Source organism: Esox lucius, chromosome 13 (assembly GCF_011004845.1).
Source record: "Esox lucius isolate fEsoLuc1 chromosome 13, fEsoLuc1.pri, whole genome shotgun sequence".
NCBI lineage: Eukaryota > Metazoa > Chordata > Actinopteri > Esociformes > Esocidae > Esox > Esox lucius.
In genome coordinates this window covers 4767254-4788567 of record NC_047581.1, presented here as the reverse complement: position 1 = coordinate 4788567, position 21314 = coordinate 4767254, and the positions used below count along the sequence as shown (strand labels likewise).

Genomic DNA, 21314 nt, shown 5'->3' with positions numbered 1-21314 from the left:
AGAAACTGATGTAAACAAAGTTTTTATAATAATGTATTTAGACCAATGGGTGGTTTGGCTCATAAGACATCCAACATTGCCACTACCCAAAAATAAATTGTCTCAAATGTAATAAAAATGTAACTTAACATTAGTTCTGTAGAAAGAAAGGTGCACTTTTAGGTTGTATTTAATCCAGTCTTTTATCTCCTGGCTCTTAAGAATCACAGCCGTATTTATAATCTCAGACATATAGGATCAGTTTACCATTTAATCATGAATAAGATAAGGATGATTGGGGTCTGATCCTATCTCAGAACTAGGAATGCCACCTCAAAACTTTGTGTAGTTGCAGATTCTTAAGCAAATTAATGTGAATCAATAAATCTTGAACAACTGTAAAAAGATGAGGTGAAACAATCTTTGACATAGATTTTTGGGTCAACTGCATAAACCACTTCCAGGAGGCACAATTTGATTAAGATAAATAAAATATTATTACATTTGATTAAAACTCCAAAACAAAGAACAAGCAAAACATTTCAGCAGTTACATACTTAAACTTACATACTGTGCAAGAAATCTCAAATTTTCTATTCTCACAAATACCACTGCTTCTATCTTTAGAGAACAATTTCATAGTCCTTGCATCTTCTGTCAACTATTGCCTCATTTACTTGTGCAACCAATGCACATAAGCAGCTGTTGTCATCCATCTGATAGAGAGCATTCTCCATTCACGCAGTGTTTGTGTTCTGCCAGTTTGAGCTGTCATCAATGCTGGGAAGCTTTACGAAGGCAATGGCGGCCAGCTCCTTACAGAACTCCTCTAGAACGATCACTCCCTGAAGAAGGGTCACATGGTCCACTCTGGGGAAGGAAGACCCACAACCATAAAACCGGTATAATTTCCACAGTCTGCTTCTGAGAAGGACCACAGTGCCTCTGTTATTAAGATAAGCACATGCATTGAATTACACAGACTGCTCTATTGCTCTCTTAGCAAAATCCTCTTGGAATAATTGACAATCTGGGACCAGGCTACTCAGTCACCACATAATTCAAGAAAACAGTTTAAAGTGGGGACAGAATATTTGTTACTTTGCTAATTAAGGTGAACAAAAATGACTATATAATGAATATGCTCATTGACACTGCTTAAGTTTTTTTTTTTGTGTGTGTGCAAAATACATTTACAGAATTTCTTATTCAATTTATTTTTTATTCAGCAGAAAATAACAGAAAAGATCCAATACATATGGTAAATATATGGTGGTGGATCTTTCATGGATCCACATGTTTTATTTACATGTGGCGCTAAGGTCAACCACATCCCAAAAGTACCAGTTACAGAATATTTTTGCCAAAAATCTAGTGTCAATGAACAAGCAGTGACTGCTTGAAGTCTGGAACGCTTGGACATCACCAAACACTGGGTTTCCTCCCTGTCTTCCGTTGTTTGTTTGTGGATCTTTCTGCCTTACGTTTTGTCTTCAGTAAGTGAAATGCATGCTTGATCGGGTTGAGATCAGGTGATGGACTCTGCCATTGCAGAATATTCCACTTCTTTGCCTTAGAAAACCCATGGGTTACTTTTGCTATATGTTTTGGGTCATTGTCCATCTGTAAAGTGAAGCGCCATCCAATCAAATTCACTGAATTTGGCTGAATCTGAGCAGATAATACACTGATCAGCTATAACATTATGACCACCTGCCTAAATATTGTGTAGGTCCCCCTTTTGCCTACTGAAAGAGGCCAATGCCATCAGGGAATACCGTTGCCATGAAAGGGTGCACATAGTCTGCAACAATGCTTAGGTAGGTGGTATGTGTCAAAGTAACATCCACATGAATGGCAGGACCCAGGCTTTCCCATTAGAACTTTGCCCAAAGCATCACACTGCCTCCGCCAGGGCTTGCCTCCTTCCCATAGTGCATCCTGCTGCCATGTGTTCTCCAGGTAAGATGCACACACACCCGACCATCCACGTGATGTAAAAGGAAACGTGATTCATCAGACCAGGCCAAATTCTTCCATTGCACTGTGGTCCAGTTCTGATTCTCAGGTGCCCATTTTAGGCGCTTTCAGCTGTGGTACAGGGGTCAGCATGGGCCCCCTGACTGATCTGCGGTTACACAGCCCCACACGCAACAAACTGCGATGTACTGTGTGTTCTGACACCTTTCTATCAGTACCTGCATTAACTTTTTTAGCAATTTGAACTACAGTAGCTCATCTGTTGGACCGGACCACACAGGCCAGCCTTCACTCCCCACGTGCCTCAATGAGCCTTGGCCGGCCATGACCCTGTCGCCGGTTCACTGCTTTTCCTTCCTTGGACCACTTTTGATAGGTACTGACCACTGCAGACCGGGAACACCCCACAAGGGCTGCAATTTTGGAGATGCTCTTACCCAGTCGTCTAGCCATCACAATTTGTCTTGTCAAAGTTGCTCAGATCCTTATGCTTGCCCATTTTTCCTGCTTCTAACACATCAACTTTGAGGACAGACTGTTCACTTGCTGCCTAATATCCCACCCACTGACAGGTGTCATGATAATGAGATTATCAGGGTTATTCACTTTACCTGTCAGTGGTCATAATGCTATGGCTGATTGGTGTATATCCCTATACACTTCAGAATTCACACGGCTGCTACTGTCTTGTCAAATCATCAATAAACAATAGTGACCCAGTGCCAATCGGAAGCCTTGCATGCCCATGCCATCGCACTGCCTCCGTGTTTTGCATATGATGTGGTAAGCTTTGAATCATGAGCCGTTCCAAGCCTTCTCCATACTTTTTCTTCCCATCATTCTGATACAGGTTGATCTTAGATTCATCTGACCAAAGAATACTGTTCCAGAACTTGGCTGGCTTTTTTAGATGTTTTTTGGCAAAGTCTTTCTATTGTTAAGGCTTATGAATGGTTTGCACCTTGTGGTGAACCCTCTGTATTTGTTGTTGTGAAGTCTTATCTTTATGGTAGACTTGGATAATGATATGCCTACCTCCTGGAGTGTTCTTCACATGGCTGGTTGTTGTGAAGGTGTTTTTCTTTACCATGGTAAGGATCTTATGATCATCCACCACTGTTGTCTTCTGTGGACGTCCAGGCCTTTTTGTGTTGCAGAGCTCTTCAGTGCATTCTTTTTTTTTTGGCCACTCATAATTTTCCTGCTATCACTCTGATGGATTACATTTTTTTGCAGCCTAAGGATGGCCTGTTTCACTTGTACTGAGAGCTCCTTTGACCGCCTGTTTGTGGGTTTACAGCAACAGCTTCCGATTGTGAATGCCACACCTGGAATCAACTCCAGACTTAATTGATGAAGAAATAACAAAAGGAATAGCCCACACCTGTCCATGAAACAGCTTCTGAGTCAACTGCCCAATTACTTTTTGTCCCTTGAAAAAAAGGGGGCTACATAACTCATATAATATGTAATTCCTAAACCCTTCCTCCACTTTGGAAGTGAATACCCTCAGATTTAAGCTGAGAGTCTGCACTTTAAGACCATATTCATTTTTGAACTGTAACTTATATATTTTGGTAAACAGACAAAATAACAACTTAAAGTGTCCAATTATTTCCGGACCTAACTGTATGTTCCATACAATGTTTGCAATGGTTTAACACTGAAGGCTACCGTGTTAAGGCTAACATAATGTAACCATAGCTCGTAGTAGTAGGTAACTGTCCTTACTGTTCGGTCTGTCATCTATCATCAAAATATAACGTTAAATAATTATTTCCGGACTAATGGTCTGTCACCATGTCAGTCAATTTAAACTACTGCTTGTACTCTGAGTAGAGATGTGTGTGTGTGTGTGTGTGTGTGTGTGTAGCCTCCGCTATTTTCTTAAGTACATGGGATTTTTTGTTTTGTTATAGTTTTTTACCGTGGCATCGAATTTGGAATTGAGACTTGAGGAATTACCCTGGTATTAGTATTGACTACTAAATATTGGGTATCGTGACATCCCTACACCCACTGTAATGGTTAAAGACACAGTCTGCCACATAGGAAACCGCAGATCAAATCAAGCCAGGGTATCAACCTTCATCCCTTCTAATCATGGGCCAGCAGCTTTATCTCAGTCCGTCCGTAAACAGAGACATAGACGTATGTTATCTAACTCAGGACAATTTTGAACATCATCACCAGTAGCATTATTCTATATTCAAATCAAAGGCTGAGAACAGGTCTACATCATTCTATTCTATACTCAAATCAAAGGCATTGAAAACAGAGGTCTACATCATTTTGATCCCTACAACTTGAAGGAAACGTATTACTTGTTAAACAAAAGCCACCTCCAAGTAATTGTGTTAAACCAAAGTATTTTTTTATGACGACGACAGCTTACAGTAAGTATAAAAATGCAGAACTGTTTGAGTAAAGGACCTGCTAAATTATGAGTAAAAAAAAACACAATTGTTTAGATTAAAGTGCTCACTTCCATTTTGGTTTGCATTTATAAACAATGTAAAAATGTCCTCAACCCACGTTTTACTGTACATCCCTGTGGCACTTACCCCGTCTCCCCATCCAGGCCCATCAGCTGTCTTCGAACATGCACCAGTTTCTCCGTAAAGTTTGGGATCAGCTGGATCCTTTGCATCAGTTCTCCAATCACCTGTCAAACCAGAGGAATCACGATAACTAATACATTAATTCAATGAGGGAATCGTGTACACAGTGAGGGAAAAAATTATTTGAGCCCCTGCTGATTTTGTACATTTGCCCACTGACAAAGAAATTCAGTTTATAATTTTTATTGTAAGTTTATTTGAACAGTGAGAGACAGAATAAGAACAAAAAAATCCAGAAAAACGCATGTCAAAAATGTTATAAATTGATTTGCATTTTAATGAGTGAAATAAGTATTCGACCCCTCTGCAAAACATGACTTGTTGTCAATCACAGAGGTCAGACATTTCTTGTAGTTGGCGACCAGGTTTGCACACATTTCAGGAGGGATTTTGTCCCACTCCTCTTTGCAGATCTTCTCCAAGTCATTAAGGTTTTGAGGCTGATGTTTGGCAATTGAGCCCCCGGCTGAGTACCGCTATGTTGGAGTTTCCCCCACGGGTTGTGGGGGGGGAATCTCTGACTGTTGTTTATGCATATGCCCCAAACAGCAGTTCGGAGTACTTAGCCTTCTTGGAGACCCTGAATGGAGTCCTGTATGGGGCTCCAGTAGGGGACTCCATAATTCTGCTGGGGGACTTCAACGCACACGTGGGCGATGATGGAGACACCTGGAGAGGCGTGATAGGGAGGAACGGCCTCCCTGATCTGTACTCGAGTGGTCGTTTGTTGTTAGAGTTCTGTGCTAGTCATGGATTATCTATAATGAACACCATGTTCGAACATAAGGATGCTCATAAGTGTACGTGGTACCAGAGCACCCTAGGCCGAAGGTCGATGATTGATTTTGTGATCGTGTCATCGGATATGAGACCGCATGTTTTGGACACTCGGGTAAAGTGAGGGGCGGAGCTGTCAACCGATCACCATCTGGATCTCTGGACAGACCAGGAAAACCCAAACGGGTAGTGCAGGTGAACTGGGAACGTCTGGAAGAGGCCCCCGTCTGAAAGATCTTTAACTCACACCTCCAGCTGAGCTTTTCTGGCATCCCTGTGGAGGTTGGGGGCATTGAACCTGAGTGGTCGATGTTCAAAGCCTCCATTGCCGAAGCTGCGGTGGGGAGCTGTGGTCTAAAGGTCTTAGGTGCATCAAGGGGCGGTAACCCTCGAACACCCTGGTGGACACCGGTGGTCAGGGAAGCCGTCTGACTGAAGGAGGAGGCCTTCCGGGATATGTTATCCCGGAGGACTTCGGAGACGGTTGCAGTGTAGTGACAGACCCAAAGGACGCAGCGGGTGTGGGAGGAGTTTGGGGAAGCCAAGGAGAAGGACTTTCTGTCAGTACCAAGGTGTTTCTGGAAAACCGTCCGCCACCTCAAGCTGTGTACAGTAAGAATGGGACACTGTTGACCTCAACTGAGGAGGTAATTGGGCAATGGAAGGAACACTTGAGTCACTGAGGTAGTCAAACAACTCCACAGTGGCAAAGCTCCGGGGATTGACAAGATCCGTCCAGAAATTTTGAAAGCTTTGGGTGTGGAGGGGATGTCTTGGATGACACGCCTCTTCAACATTGTGTGGGAGTCGGGGAAAGTGCCTAAGGAGTGTTTGTAACTTTTATGGACAGGATATCGAGGCGTAGTCGGGGTGGGGAGGGGTTACAGTTCGGTGGGTTGGGGATCTTAACGCTGCTTTTTGCGGATGATGTGGTCCTGATAGCATCATCGGTCTGTGACCTCACTGGACCGGTTCGCAGCAGAGTGCGAAGCGGTTGGGATGAGGATTAGCACCTCTAAATCTGAGGCCATGGTTCTCAGCAGGAAACCGATGGAGTGCCTCCGCCGAGTAGGGAATGAGGCGTTACCCCAAGTAAAGGAGTTTAAGTATATCTGGGTCTTGTTCGCGAGTGAGGGGACAATGGAGCGAGAGATTGGCCGGAGAATCAGAGCAGTGGGAGCGGTATTCTATTTTATTTACCGCACCGTTGTGACGAAAAGAGAGCTGAGCGGGAAGGCAAAGCTCTCGATATACCGGTCAATTTTCATTCCTACCCTCATCCTTGGGATCCCCCAGTCAGAGCTGGCAAATGTGGCTCGGGAAAGGGACGTTTTGGGGTTCCCTGCTGGAGCTGCTGTCCCCGCGACCCGATACCGGATAAGCGGATGAAGATGAAATGATGAGATGTTTGGCAATTGGAACCTTCAGCTCCCTCCACAGATTTTCTATGGGATTAAGGTCTGGAGACTGGCTAGGCCACTCCAGGACCTTAATGTGCTTCTTCTTGAGCCACTCCTTTGTTGCCATGGCCGTGTGTTTTGGGTAATTGTCATGCTGGAATACCCATCCACAATCCATTTTCAATGCCCTGGCTGAGGGAAGGAGGTTCTCACCCAAGATTTGACAGTACATGGACCCATCCATTATCCCTTTGATGCAGTGAAGTTGTCCTGTCCCCTTAGCAGAAAAACACCCCCAAAGCATAATCTTTCCATCTCCATGTTTGACGGTGGGGATTGTGTTCTTGGGGTCATAGGCAGCATTCATCCTCCTCCAAACACAGCGAGTTGAGGTGTGTATATCTACAATCTTGTCCCTGACATCCTTGGATAGGTCTTTGATCTTGGCCATGGTGGAGAGTTTGGAATCTGATTGATTCTGTGGACAGGTGTCTTTTATACAGGTAACAAGCTGAGATTAGGAGCACTCCCTTTAAGAATGTGCTCCTAATCTTTAAACCTGGGAGCCAGAAATCTTTGCTATTGAGAGGGGTTGAATACTTATTTCACTCATTAAAATGCAAATCAGTGTATAACATTTTTGACATGCGTTTTTCTGGATTTTGTTTGTTATTCTGTCTTTCACTGTTCAAATAAACCTACCATTAAAATTATAGACTGATAATTTTTTCGTCAGTGGGCAAATGTACAAAATCAGCTGGGGATCAAATAATTTATTCCCTCACTACATATGGTGTTCAAACAAGCACGTCACTGTAGAAGCCCCAAAGAAATGCGGGAGTAAAACATGTCAGGCACCCACCCTGATGAGCACAGAGAACAGGGACCGGGCTCCAGGGACCAGACTGATGTAGGGATCCAGCAGGTACTCATGCAGTTGGGGGTGAGGGAACAGGGCCAGTCTGGACAACACAGAGGTCACCTGCAGGTTCAGCTCGTAGGGCTGAAAGAGAGATTTCAGAAATGAGGACAGTTGCAAACTATTTTTGTTTTGTGGCCAGACAGGCAGACCTCAAGGAACATTTTAGATTCCAAATAGTCAATGAATTAATACAACAAATGAATTTAATATATAAAGAGTGTATTACAATTACAGTGTAAGTATCAAAGATAAAAGTTATCCGGAAATTCAAAATGTTTGCAAGAACAAAGAAGCAGGTAGAAGGTAAGTAAAAGCAAGAGGGACCTTTTCCAAACTCCACTCTGATTTATATCCCCTAACCAAAGGTGTGGAGGTGGGGGTTGGTTTACTGTCTTAAGGATAACAAAACTAGTCCTGAGGAATAGACACCGTATCAAAATGTTATCTTATATGACAGAGTGGTGTTGTCTCAAGAAGCAAGCAAGCTAGGCAATAATAGGCAAATCTTTTGTCCCTATATTCACAGCTTAAAGAAACATCTGGTAACCATTAACATTCCAGTGATTGCCTACTAGGATAGAAATTAAGGAAATTAATAGGTATACATGTCTAAACTAGATAATGAAGAATCATGGAATACGTAAATACACATTTTTTCGGTTCCTTCAGACAGTACAGTCATTATTCATCATAGTCATTTCCATTTTTTCTTTGCTGCCCTCTAATCAGGAAGTTATTTAGAGCTGGGACACCAGGTGTGTGCTCTGGACCTCATAGAGTAATATTTAAATACCACAGATTCTCTCTGGTTTTACTTGTTCACAACTTACCACAGCAATAAAGTAAAGTTGCCCTGTTCTAGGCTATACAATTTGATATAAATGTAGGAATTGTGCTTATTATGAGTCTAAGCTAGTTAAAACAAACACAGAATTTGAAATAACTGAAGTAACTAAGTTGATTGCCAGTTAGCAGTGCACATGTGTCAGCTTGAAAAGAGGTCTTACAAATAGCACTTTCATGTGTTTTCAAAGCAACATGATGGAACTTAAGAGGCCAAATAGTCGATGCCCGAATTGCAGGTGCATCGGTAACAAGAACTGCAAAATGATTTAATGTGTAAAGAACAGTCTAAAAAAATACATTGTTGTTATTTAGCAACATGTAGATGTCGACAAGCACTCATTTCTCACAGTATTCAGATGATCAAGAAAATAGTATTCCAGCATATCTGCAGCAGCGGCTAATCATATTTTGGCAACAGTTGCATCCAGTTAAAATGTTCTTGTTTTATTAGAAGCTGTGCATGGTGAATTTGAGATTGTTTCTAGGTAGTTTTATGATTATTGTCCTGGCTCAGGAACATACTGATTAAAAAAATAGACTAAAAGTGTACAATAACGCTATAAATAAAGTTTTTCGGTGTAGCACGCCTCAATTGATCTAAAACTAACCAGAGGCATTACAATGACATGACATCTGTGGCATGACATACCTGCTCAAGAATCCGGCCTATTCTGTCAAATAGGATTTTGAGGAAGTGGCCTTCAAAAAAGTCTGAACTGGAAATGGCCGACTCAGTTGGTTTGAGCACTTCTGACCAGTCCCAAGCTTGCGTCAATGCAGTGCACTCTTTAAACTAGACGTTAACAAAGAAAGAAGACAAGGAAAATATAAAGTTATGTCAGATCTGGGGCCTTAAATTATGCACAATGACTTTCATAGCTTGAAGTTCTCCAATAACCTGCTTGTTAGCATCGTGGACGTATGTGTCATATCCAGCACCTTGAACGTGTTGAGACGTTTTTGCTTCTTGAGGAACCAAACACAGAAAACTGCAAGACAAGGCGACAGCGTCACAATTCCAAACTGCTAAGCAAGTTTTAGATGCGGCTAAAATAAATCAAGTATCGCCTGAGGAATTAGTGAGGGATGTCCTACAGGCGCTGAATGGTGTGTGACTGCAAAGAGACTCAAGTAAATTAGTTTTATGTTTAATTCTATGGTTAACGGCCCCACCTGTTAACAATCTCCACTGCTTGAGTTTGCCCACTGCAGCGAGGTTCCCGAGTGAGCTGGGACCGTGACAGAAGCTGCTCCTCAGAGCTGTTGAATTCATCCTCAGTAAAAAAAGGGTCCTCCTCCAGTTCACTGTTTGCACACAGAGGGTACAGGAAGGCTTTGAGATTACAAGCTACTTCTGAATTCTTGCTTTTACAGATGACTGCACACTGCTTTTGATCAATCATGAACCAGTTTCAGTCATGACAATGAAAGCGATTTTCATTTTGGCAAACAAAAGTTTGGTCCATTTTGAGCTTTACCTACGGATTGTAACTCACTCGTTCTCCCCATCATGATCGGGGTCGGTGAAATGCCTGTTATCCTCTACTCCACCTGGAGTGTGGGTCACGTAGCAACGATTCTCCAAGTTCCTCAGGGCCAGGTTAAAGAGAGTGTCCCTGTAGGGCTTCTTTAGGAGCTCCTCAAACAGGCGCAGAGTAGTGATGCTGATCTAGAGTCAAATGTTTTGTACATTATGGGGTAAGTCTTGGACGAGGACTAATAAGCACAAATTACAAGTTCAACATTATCAAAAATTTTTAATATCTAATATGTTAGATTGTATCCTTCTTGAATTATGACATTACATACTTAAGAAAATGTCTCAACTAATACCATGTCTTTCTATAAGGGACAAATCAACGATTAGCTTTCCAATTGCATTTCACATCATGAAAACCTAAATTTTACACCGGAGCATTATACACACCACAATTCATTGATCTTTTTAAGATTTATTTAAATTAGCTAACATCATGGTAGCAACCTACCTCGTCAGAGATGTGGTCGCAGTGCTCTATTAGGTGGTATCGCAGCACATGAGTCTCTGTGTCTAAACATAGTTCGCTCTGCGTGTCCCTGCCGAGGAGGAACAACACCAGCTCTTCCACCAAAGCAGGTGATTGAACGTTGCGTACCATGCAACAAAGCAGAGCCGTGTTAACCAGCACGCCCATCTCAGACCTAGAACATAAGCCTATGATCAATATTAGTCCATATGTTTCAGATTGTAAATTGGCAAGTGAACAGGGCACCAGTAAGCATTTTGTCAAATGGTCCATCCAGTAACCAGGACATAACATATCCCATTGAGAGAAAATGTAGAGAGCCACTTACAATTGGAGTAGTTCTGGCTGCAGTACACCGATAAGCCAGTTATTGTGAATTTCTTTGGCCAACTTCGTAGCTAGGATCTAGAAAAACAAAAAGGAATCCACTTGACATCTTTTCCTGGTTGAAACTCAAAACGTTGTAGGGCTTAGTTAAATTTTAGGGTCATGCATTTTAGCTTTATTATTATTTCTTTTTTACCTTCGGAGCCTCTTTCAACAGGTGGTCAAGAAAGTCCAGCCAGGCGAAAAATCTCTTCATGTGCTCGCTACCAGGAAATGACTGGCTTTCTTCGTCCTGGGTGAACGGATCACTGTACAAAACATTGAGTTATATCTGACTGTGTACCAGCCCTAAACACTAGCCAGTTAATGAGATGCCTTTGAAAACCATCTAAAAAACCATCCAGGACATTGGATTTTGCAGGGCCACCACACACACCTCCAATTAATCTGGGGGAAACTGTGAATTTCGGTGGGATCCAACATGGCTGGGAGCTGGCTGTAGAGCTCGCACAACCTCTCGACCAGCAGCTGACACAGCGGGGTGCTTTCTGCCAAGCACTCTGCTGCCTCTTCCTCTGGCAGACTGGCCAGGAGCAGCAAGCTCTCACAGGCTTTCCGTGCAACTCTGCATTTCTGAAGGCCAAGACAAGTTTGTGAACAGTTGATAATTTCATGTTTTATTTCTTAAAGCATTAGGGTTGAATACTGAAAGATATGTTGGTTTGCTGTGAGTGGTTGCGGCCGAACTCACCTGGCTTTTGCTCAAGTGGACTAAGACGTGGATGAGGCCCGTGTTGGCTGGGAAAATAACAGAGGAAGAGCCGGTCGGTGAGTGCTGTGTAGGGGTGCAAGCAAAGCTAGGGGCAGCTGGGTAGCTGGAAGGCACTGTCTCTTCGCCTCTCTCATTCTCTGTGTCCTCCAAGGTTGAACTAGACTGCTTGGAGAGCTTTTTCTTTTCAATCTGCATGACAAATAATAAAAATTATAAAGTAAATACATACAGATCCAAAATGTACAAGTCAATGACATGTTAACTATAGTAAAATGTACTGTGTGAAATGTTGTATTAAGGAACTACTACCTGTCCTGCTACTACTCATTATGCCTACCTGGTCATTCAATTGTTCATAAAAAAAATATCAAATAAAAAAGGTAGTATGCTAACATACCTCTAAAATGTAATTTAGAACATAGGGATCTTGTTTCACTCGAGTGCAAATGACGAATAGGAAGTGAACCTCCTCCTTTTCAGTCTGTGATCCCAGGAGGCCACACAGACGAACCAGTTTCTGTTAAAAGAAAGATCAAGAACTTTTAGAATCCTACATGCAAGGACATGTTTACGGTATGGAAAATATGTTTGAAACTCCCCTTGGTAAAAAGATGATAGAATTGTATTACCATGCCAAAATGTGGACATTGATGCATGCACATTCAAGTGACATATAAAGCCTACCAAGGGAAAGTTGTGCTCAATAGCTTGCATACCCTTGGCGAATTGGTAATATACAAACCCGATTCCAAAAAAGTTGGGACACTGTACAAATTATGAGTAAAAAAGGAATGGAATAATTTACAAATCTCATAAACTTATATTTAATTCACAATAGAATATAGATAACATATCGAATGTAGAAAGTGAGACATTTTGTAATGTCATGTTAAATATTGGCTCATTTTGGATTTCATGAGAGCAACACATTCCAAAGAAGTTGGGACAGGTAGCAATAAGAGGCCGGAAAAGTTAAATGTACAGATAAGGAACAGCTGGAGGACCAATTTGCAACTTATTATGTCAATTGGCAACATGATTGGGTATAAAAAGAGCCTCTCAGAGTGGCAGTGTCTCTCAGAAGTCAAGATGGGCAGAGGATCACCAATTCCCCCAATGCTGCGGCGAAAAATAGTGGAGCAATATCAGAAAGGAGTTTCTCAGAGAAAAATTACAAGGAGTTTGAAGTTATCTTCATCTACAGTGCATAATATCATCCAAAGATTCAGAGAATCTGGAACAATCTCTGTGCATAAGGGTCAAGGCCGGAAAACCATACTGGATGCCCGTGATCTTCGGGCCCTCAGACGGCACTGCATCACATACAGGAATGATACTGTAATGGAAATCACAACATGGGCTCAGTAATACTTCCAGAAAACATTGTCGGTGAACACAATCCACTGTGCCATTCGCCGTTGCCGGCTAAAACTCTATAGGTCAAAAAAGAAGCCGTATCTAAACAGGACCCAGAAGTGCAGGCATTTTCTCTGGGCCAAGAATAATTTAAAATGGACTGTGGCAAAGTAGAAAAGTGTTCTGTGGTCAGACGAATCAAAATTTGAAGTTCATTTTGGAAAAATGGGACGCTGTGTCATCCGGACTAAAGAGGACAAGGACAACCCAAGCCTGCATCTCTGATGGTATGGGGTTGCATGAGTGCGTGTGGCATGGGCAGCCTACACATCTGGAAAGGCACCATCAATGCTGACAGTTCTAGAACAACATATGCTCCCATCCAGACGTCGTCTCTTTCAGGGAAGACCTTGCATTTTCCAACATGACAATGCCAGACCACATACTGCATCAATTACAATGTCATAGCTGCATTGAAGAAGGATCCGGGTACTGAAATGGCCAGCCTGCAGTCCAGACCTTTCACTCATAGAAAACATTTGGCGCACCATAAAGAGGAAGGTGCGACAAAGAAGACCTAAGTCAGTTGAGCAACTAGAAGCCTGTATTAGACAAGAATGGGACAACATTCCTATTCATAAACTTGCGTTCTTTTGTAATAGTTGTCTATGAGGCCCCAAATTCTTGTATAGCTGCCCATTTGTCTTGGCAAAAAGCCTCCAGGTCATGCAAAGTCTTTGGTCGTCTTGCATGAACTGCACGTTTCAGATCTCCCCACTGTGGCTCGATGATAGTAAGGTCAAGAGACTGTGATGGCCACTCCAGAACCTTCATCTTTTTCTGCAGTAACCATTGGAGGGTCAACGTGGCCTTGTGCTTAGGCTCATTGTCGTGCTGGAATGTCCAAGAGCGTCACATGCGCAGCTTTCCTGAAGAATGCAAATTGTCTGCCAGTACTTTCTGATTACATGCTACATTCATCTTGCCATACAGTTTCACAAGATTCTCTGTGCCTTTAGAGCTCACTGCCCCCCCAAAACATCAGTGAGCCACCATGCTTCACAGTGGGGATGATATTCTGTTCACTATAGGCCTTGTTGACCCCTCTCCAAACATAGCGCTTATGGTTGTGATCAGTCATATTTTCAAAATCAATGCAAAAATGTCCCAATTTCTGCCAGGGTATGCAAACTTGAGCGCAACTGTATAGACAATGCCAACAGCCATAAACAACAACAAAACAATGAACTAGAATCATAATAAATGACTGCTTACCTGCACTGGCCTATACACATTGATTATGTGAAGCATTGGCTTTTGGATTTGGACCAGGATTTTAGAGAAGAACACCAGGACTTGGTGATTCATTCCTGGGGGGTACTGGTATGAGAAACAGATTAGTTTTCAAGATACTCCACACATTACAACATTTCACTTGTAGTGTGTGTCTGTGTGTGTCTCTGTGTGTGTGTACATAGGTTTAACTATTCTGGTAAAAAATTAAATACAAAACACCTTTCAACTAAGAGGTTTAGGGTGAAAGTTAAAATTGGCGTTAGGGTTTGAATTAAATGTGGTATAAACAGTTAATGGGATAGTTCGATTCATATTTGAAATTTCACTTACCCTGAGTTGGAATTAGCATTATTAGCATCGTCCAAATTCATGAATTCAAACTGTGCGTCACGATCAACAAGAGCCACACTGCATGCGGAAATCGACTCAAAAATACTTCAAACTAAGACTTGATGTGTTGTTTACCTAAAGAAACCTGTCAATGTTCCTCAAAATAATGTTTTCAAACGAACTGTTATTTCCTATGTTTACCTGTTCGTTTTTTAACATATGCTATCAATCTGCGTTTTTCCCAAGTTTCTATGTAACTTCAGAACCAGGAACAACCACTTAGCATTCTCTAGCTACCACAGACATCATTGCCGAATAACAGAGGTTGTGTGAGGTGGCTAAGGGAACACTTAAATCACACATCGGGTCTTGATGAAGGAAATATATTTAAGTTTGTTACTGTACATTTCATTGAGAACAAAATAATGTACTTCGATGAGAACAAAATGCTTGTATACACTCCCTACAATGTCTGGGCACGCTCCTGATGAGACGGCAGATGGTGTCCTGGGGGATCTCCCAGATCAGGGCATCAGTGAGCTCCTGGACAGTCTGTGGCAGTACTTGGCGGCATCGAATGCACCAATACATAACGTCCCAGAGGTTTTCAATTGGATTCAGGTCTGGGGAACAGGAGGGCCAGTCAATGGCATCAATGCATTCGTCATCCAGGAACTGCCAACACACTCTGGCCACATGAGGGCAGTAGGAACCCAGGGCCCACAACACCAACATAAGGTCTGACAATGGGCCTGGGGATTTCATCATCCAGATACCTAACAGCAGTCACTGTTGGCTAGGACGTGGAGGTCTGTGCGACCTTCCAAAGATATGCCTCTCCAGACCATCACTGACCCACCGCCAAACATACTAGATGATGTTGCAGGCACCATAACGTTCACCATGACATCTACAGACTCCTTCAGGTCTGTTACCTGTGCTCAGTGTGAACCTGCTCTCATCTGTGACAAGAACGGGGCACCAATGGCGGACTTGCAAATTCTGGTGTTCTCCAGTGAATGCCAATAGGAGCTGCATGGTGCTGGGCTGTGAGCACAGGTCTCACTAGAGGACATCAGGCCCTCATGCCACCCTCATGGAGTCTGTTTCTGACAGTTTGGTCAGAAACATGCACACCAGTAGCCTGCTGGAGGTAATTTTGTAGGTCTCTGGCAGTGCTCCTCCTGTTCCTCCTCCATGTAGTTTTGTGGCTCAGGAAACACAGTTCCAATTCTTGAATTTGGACAATTCTAATAATGATAATTTCAGACTGAGACAGAGGGGAATAATAGCTTGTTGTGAAAAATGATTCCATAGGTCTTCGAAAACAAATCAGGGTAAGTGTTATTTCACCAGGGCTCAACGTATTATTTATTCTTTTAAACATACTGGCCCCACAAACTTAACATGTTTAATCCTTTATGAAATGCATTCTGGATATTTAAACAAAAAATATTATATACTTTCATAACATTTCTAATTATAAAAATGTATAAAAAGATAACAGTCAACAAAACATTTGACTTTTAAACAAAACAGTAACTCATTCATCCCCAGGGAACATGGCGGCCGAATGGTCCTTCTTTGTTAAGCTACAATGAATGCGGTTGTAATAAGTCGTGCAATCACCCAACAGGCATTTACATTTCACACTAGAATCGCTAAATGCCTATGCCAATTGGCGTTTGTGTTTGTAATTAAAATAAAACTGCTATTTTGAAAGCTACACCCTCCTCCTTCCATGACTTTTCCTAAATAGGCGTATATTACATTGCTCTGTTGTTGGAATTCTTACTGACGAACAGAAAACTATTGAGATTATTTACCCGATTTTTTTACCCTGTTTTCTGACTTAATCCACCAACAGCCCACGCCACTTAGCGTTGGTACCCTCACTGAATGCATGACGTCAATGGATGAATGAGCGATACTCCCAGATAGATGATCAGACCTTGGTTCAATTTGAATGAACTTACAGTGGGGATAATATGTATTTGATTTTTATGTAATTCATTTGCATTTTATTGCATGACATAAGTATTTGATACATCAGAAAAGCAGCACTTAATATTTTGTACAGAAACCTTTGTTTGCAATTACAGGGATCATACGTTTCCTGTAGTTCTTGACAAGGTTTGCACACACTGCAGCATTTTGGCCCACTCCTCCATACAGACCTTCTCCAGATCCTTCAGGTTTCGGGGCTGTCGCTGGGCAATACAGACATTCTGCTCCCTCCAAAGATTTTCTATTGGGTTCAGGTCTAGAGACTGGCAAAGCCTCTCCAGGTTCTTGAGATGCTTTTTACGGAGCCACTCCTTAGTTGCCCTGGCTGTGTGTTTCGGGTCGTTGTCATGCTGGAAGACCCAGCCATGACCAATCTTCAATGCTCTTACCGAGGGAAGGAGGTTGTTGGCCAAGATCTCGTGATACATGGCCCCATCCATCCTCTCCTCAATACAGTGCAGTCGTCCTGTCCCCTTTGCAGAAAAGCATCCCCAAAGAATGATGTTTCCACCTCCTCAGAGGGAGATTGACCGTCATCTTCTTCCATTTTCTAATAATTGCGCCAACAGTTGTTGCCTTCTCACCAAGCTGCTTGCCTATTGTCCTGTAGCCCATCCCAGCCTTGTGCAGGTCTACAATTTTATCCCTGATGTCCTTACACAGCTCTCTGGTCTTGGCCATTTTGGAGAGGTTGGAGTCTCTTTGATTGAGTGTGTGGACAGGTGTCTTTTACACAGGTAACATTTCAAACAGGTGCAGTTAATACAGGTAATGAGTGGAGAACAGGAGGGCTTCTTAAAGAAAAACTAACAGGTCTGTAAAAATACCCACATTTGTCCCCTCTAGCTGGGAACTTATGACAAAAGACAAATTGCATTTAAGTTCCACTGAAGTTGAAACAGGTAAATTATTGCACTGAGGTAAAGTTGTTGTTCACTTTCGTTTGAGCTCATGGTTATCTTTCGCTGCCTTCTTCGCTTGAGTGACTCATGCAAGTTTGGAAATGTTTTATTGAAAAACAATACCAGACAGCCACGCGTCACATCACTGCTCAACTCTTGACTGGCCAACAGCACATGCAAAGAGCTGCAAGATAGTTATTTGTGCGTGTGCCAGATTACGAAAACAACTGGAGGATGTTGAGTTTATAATGCGATTCTTTTTTTCAATCTCTATTATTTTTTGCAGTTGCCCAATCGGGACAGTGACTTGCTAGTTTTATTAGTTTGACTTGACTTTTTACTGGCCCGGGGCCATCATTATTGTCGAGCCCAGATTGTTGGGGTTAAGGTTTGCCACATATGTTAAGGGAAAATAATACTTACATATCGTTTTTAAAGATATGTCTTGGAACATGTTATGCTTTAACGATGTATGAAAGTGGAAAAGGGAGGAGAGTGTGTGCTTAAACAGCAGTATGCCAGAATTTAACCCATGATGTGAACTGTGTGATCTGGAAACAACAGCTTAAAAAAATTATCAAATAGGAGTAAAGAGGAATGCTTTTTGGGACACCCAGAAAAATAGTAAAATAAAATGTGTGTGCGCGGTACCTGCGCTTTGCCTAATGTGCAAAGGGTCTCGAGTAGTTTGTGCTGTAGGAGGTATTCCATGCAGGGGCCTGTCTCCTCTGGCCCTTGCTGGCCCTCCTCGTAAACTAAGATATCCAGCATCTGCTTCAGTCGCCATGGGATGTCTGTCTGCTTTACCGGCCTTGTTTCATCTGGAAAAACATTATAGCTGAGTGCACTCTTAACATGGGCCTATATTTAAACATGAACAATATTTCTGCAGTAGTGAAAGGAAATCAACATAAAGGTTACTGCCAAAATAAAGGCCACTTCAACAGTGTCTTACTTTGGGGCAGGACCCACCACAAGCCGTCAAAACAGATTCCATGCACTTTGGCATAGATTCTACAAGTGTCTGGAGCTATATCCGGGGAAGAAACTAAATAATTTGGTATTTTGTTGATGGAAAACACTGTCTCAGATGCAGCTACTAAACCTCCTATAAGTGTTCAATTGGGCTTGAGATCTGGTGACTGGGCTGGCAAAGGAATATCATGATACAGCAGAGTAAGCAGTCTTTGCCACAGAGGCTTCTGCTCTGTGGCAAATTGTTGTGATCCAACAATTACCACTCTTTCAAAGTCCATGAGCATCCACATGATTTGCCTGCCCAAAGTTTTATACTGAATGACAATATAGACACAACATGTTAAGTGTTGTTCCCAAGTTAGTAGAAACTTTGAGAATCAACGTTTTTCACCATAATGAATACACCACTACTTTCTACTTCACATCCCTTATTTACTTAGGCAATTACCTGTACATTCAACAGCAGCCTGCAGATATGTTTGTCTTACAATTTAAAATAACTGGGACAGGTTTACTTGGATAAGTGGCAGAACCGGATTATTCAGTAGTTTCTCAGGTACAAAAACTCTTAATCTTACCAGTAGTTTCAATGTAATAATTGGTAATCCCTTTCCAGTGTTCCACAAAAGAGTCCAATAAATTTACTGATGGCTCCCTCTAGAAATGGAAGAATAAAAACATTTGAATTGTCAATGCCATGTAATTTGGTACTGAGCAGGTATTTAATATAAATGTAAATCATGACGTGGTATTAATCAAATCTTGTGTTTCCCCAAGTCAACGGATATTTTCTTGTTGACATCCTTGTGTGTCGTTGCATATATTGTAGGTGGAGACGAAATACAAAGGTTTTCGTGCTCATAATTGTCACTCGATTTTAACTGACGTGTTAAAAAACTATTTTTTCAGGTAATGCCTTTCTGATGGCGAACTAAGGATATTGCCAAGACAATTCCTTATTTGCAAACTGTTTTCAATAAACGTAAACAATGTTTCCTCGTTTTTTATGTGCCCCCACCCAATGGAATGCGGTAAGATGGTATGCAGGATCGCTTCCACGTGAACAAATTGAAAATGGAGTCAGACAGCGGAAGCAGGAGGTTGTACCAGATAGATACCGTATACATTTCAGTACCCATGCCTTATATGTAAATAACTACTGTACAGTACAGTGAATACTACGCAAACGTCATATATGTCAGAATAATTAACAGTAATGTTTATATGAACCAATTAGCATCTTACACGGAATAAATGGATAGTCGAAATGGTCACCATTTGGACTAATCTGGAGTTTTACATGGTTAAGTAACTATTACTAATTTGGTAACGCGTTAAAGACGTCACATTTCACAGGCTGTTGCTGAACTTGTTGCGGTATCGCTCCAGTTTTTAAAATGTAAATGTCAAACAGGTGAATATATTATCAATATACCCCATATCTTTTGGAATAATATGGCATATTATTTCTCATGTAAGGTTACCAGACTGGCTAGCAAAATATGGGGCACAGTAGCGGAGGTGGAGTAGTGTGTGCAAAATACGTCGCCGGTTAGCAACAAGTAGGTAGATAGCCTTGGACTGTCAAGAAGTATTACTTACTGTCTCCAACGCTTGTTGAAAGAGATTTGTCAGTTTACTGAACATATCCATTATTTTCGTCAAATTAATTAATAGTTCCACTATTCAACATTTTCACGGTCAACATTTTCCCTTTTGCAAACACCTTGCTAGGCTAGCTGGATGAGTCGAAATGCGATAGCATATCCATGTTGTTGTGTCGTCAGTCATTGGCTAGCCTTGGCGAACCTAGGTAAAGCTAGGATTCAGGATTAGTCGCAAAAGTGGAATTTGCTTGTCTCCTTCAAAGTAAAAGTAACAGTTGGAAAGGGTCCAATTAGATAAAAAATACTAAAACTACCATGCCATTATAACAGAGATGGGACAAGTCGTAATTTTTGTAAGTCCTACGCAATCCTCAAGTCCTAACCATAGATTTGAGTCACGTCCCAAGTAATAATAGTCATGTATCATGCAGTGACGGTTTTAGAGAATTGGGGGCCCTACACAGAGACTGGTTTAGCAATGGGCAATCTTAACTGAGTGATGGCTGGCTTAATTAACGGCAAATGTTTTTTTGTTGTTTTTTTTGTATTTCAAGTAGTGCACAGTCGATATGATGAAAAGTCCCTCTGAGTTTGCAAACGTTTCTCTTGACTACTGTAGGTTTTTATGAGTTGGGGAAGGTAAAATCGGAAAGGTGCACTGTCACGGGAAGTGTGAGATTGACTCTTATTGTAACAAAGATGTTGGAATACAAGGAGAGACATAGGCACAAATGCCGAAATGAATAACAAATAAAAATGTGGATTCTAAAAATAGTTAACCATATTGGATGTAACAGTGCAAGTATTCAAACGATTCAGTACAGGACGTTTGGTTCGGTATGCGTTGTGATCCCAATGAATATGGTCTAGTTTTAATGACACACATTACTTCTTTGTTAGCAGAACTAAAATTCTTGGACCTTGGAGCCATAACGTAGCAACTGGAGTAGCCTTGCACATGTGATGGAGCTTTGTAAATAAATATGATAAATGCCAAACCAAACCCATGTGCATTCTTATGTTCAGGGAATTATGGCCATTAGCCACTGTTTACATGTTTATAACTTCAAAATAATTTTAAATAATCATTATGTTTTGCATGTCTTGTCCTATTGTCCTTATCAAAATCATACCGGCAGCATTTTGAATATCTATTTTTTACTACATTGAAAAATGAGTTTGCCAGAAACATCTCAAAACACGTTAAC

At 41.7% G+C, this 21314-nt stretch overlaps 1 protein-coding gene across 2 annotated transcripts; it reads right to left on the bottom strand.

The window, feature by feature from the left end:
- Window positions 1-11: 11 nt before the first annotated feature.
- On the bottom strand, window positions 12-20482 carry fam160b2 (family with sequence similarity 160 member B2). Of its 2 annotated transcripts, XM_010905934.5 has the most exons (17): window positions 20102-20481; window positions 19078-19156; window positions 18173-18342; window positions 14262-14366; window positions 12028-12147; window positions 11610-11819; window positions 11295-11491; window positions 11055-11166; window positions 10860-10936; window positions 10514-10706; window positions 10022-10194; window positions 9699-9830; window positions 9424-9514; window positions 9175-9318; window positions 7620-7760; window positions 4524-4624; window positions 12-849 (listed from the first exon to the last, which is right to left on the bottom strand). In XM_010905934.5, the coding sequence occupies exons 1-17, from the start codon at window positions 20150-20152 to the stop codon at window positions 717-719; spliced, it is 2229 nt and encodes a 742-aa protein (XP_010904236.2). In that variant the 5' UTR covers window positions 20153-20481; the 3' UTR covers window positions 12-716. The 2 variants fall into 2 exon arrangements, with proteins under 2 accessions (XP_010904236.2, XP_010904237.2); XM_010905935.4 differs by lacking the exon at window positions 19078-19156 and having other exon boundaries at window positions 20102-20482.
- Between the last annotated feature and the right edge of the window lie 832 nt (window positions 20483-21314).

Excerpts from the sequence above, each read along its gene's own strand:
- fam160b2 (XM_010905934.5), bottom strand. The coding sequence starts at position 20,152 with ATGGATATGTTCAGTAAACTGACAAATCTCTTTCAACAAGCGTTGGAG. Across the intron at positions 9,515-9,698 it reads GCAGTGGAGATTGTTAACAG|TTTTCTGTGTTTGGTTCCTC; the intron begins GTGGGGCCGTTA and ends CTTGTCTTGCAG. Across the intron at positions 7,761-9,174 it reads TAGGCCGGATTCTTGAGCAG|CCCTACGAGCTGAACCTGCA; the intron begins GTATGTCATGCC and ends TCTCTCTTTCAG.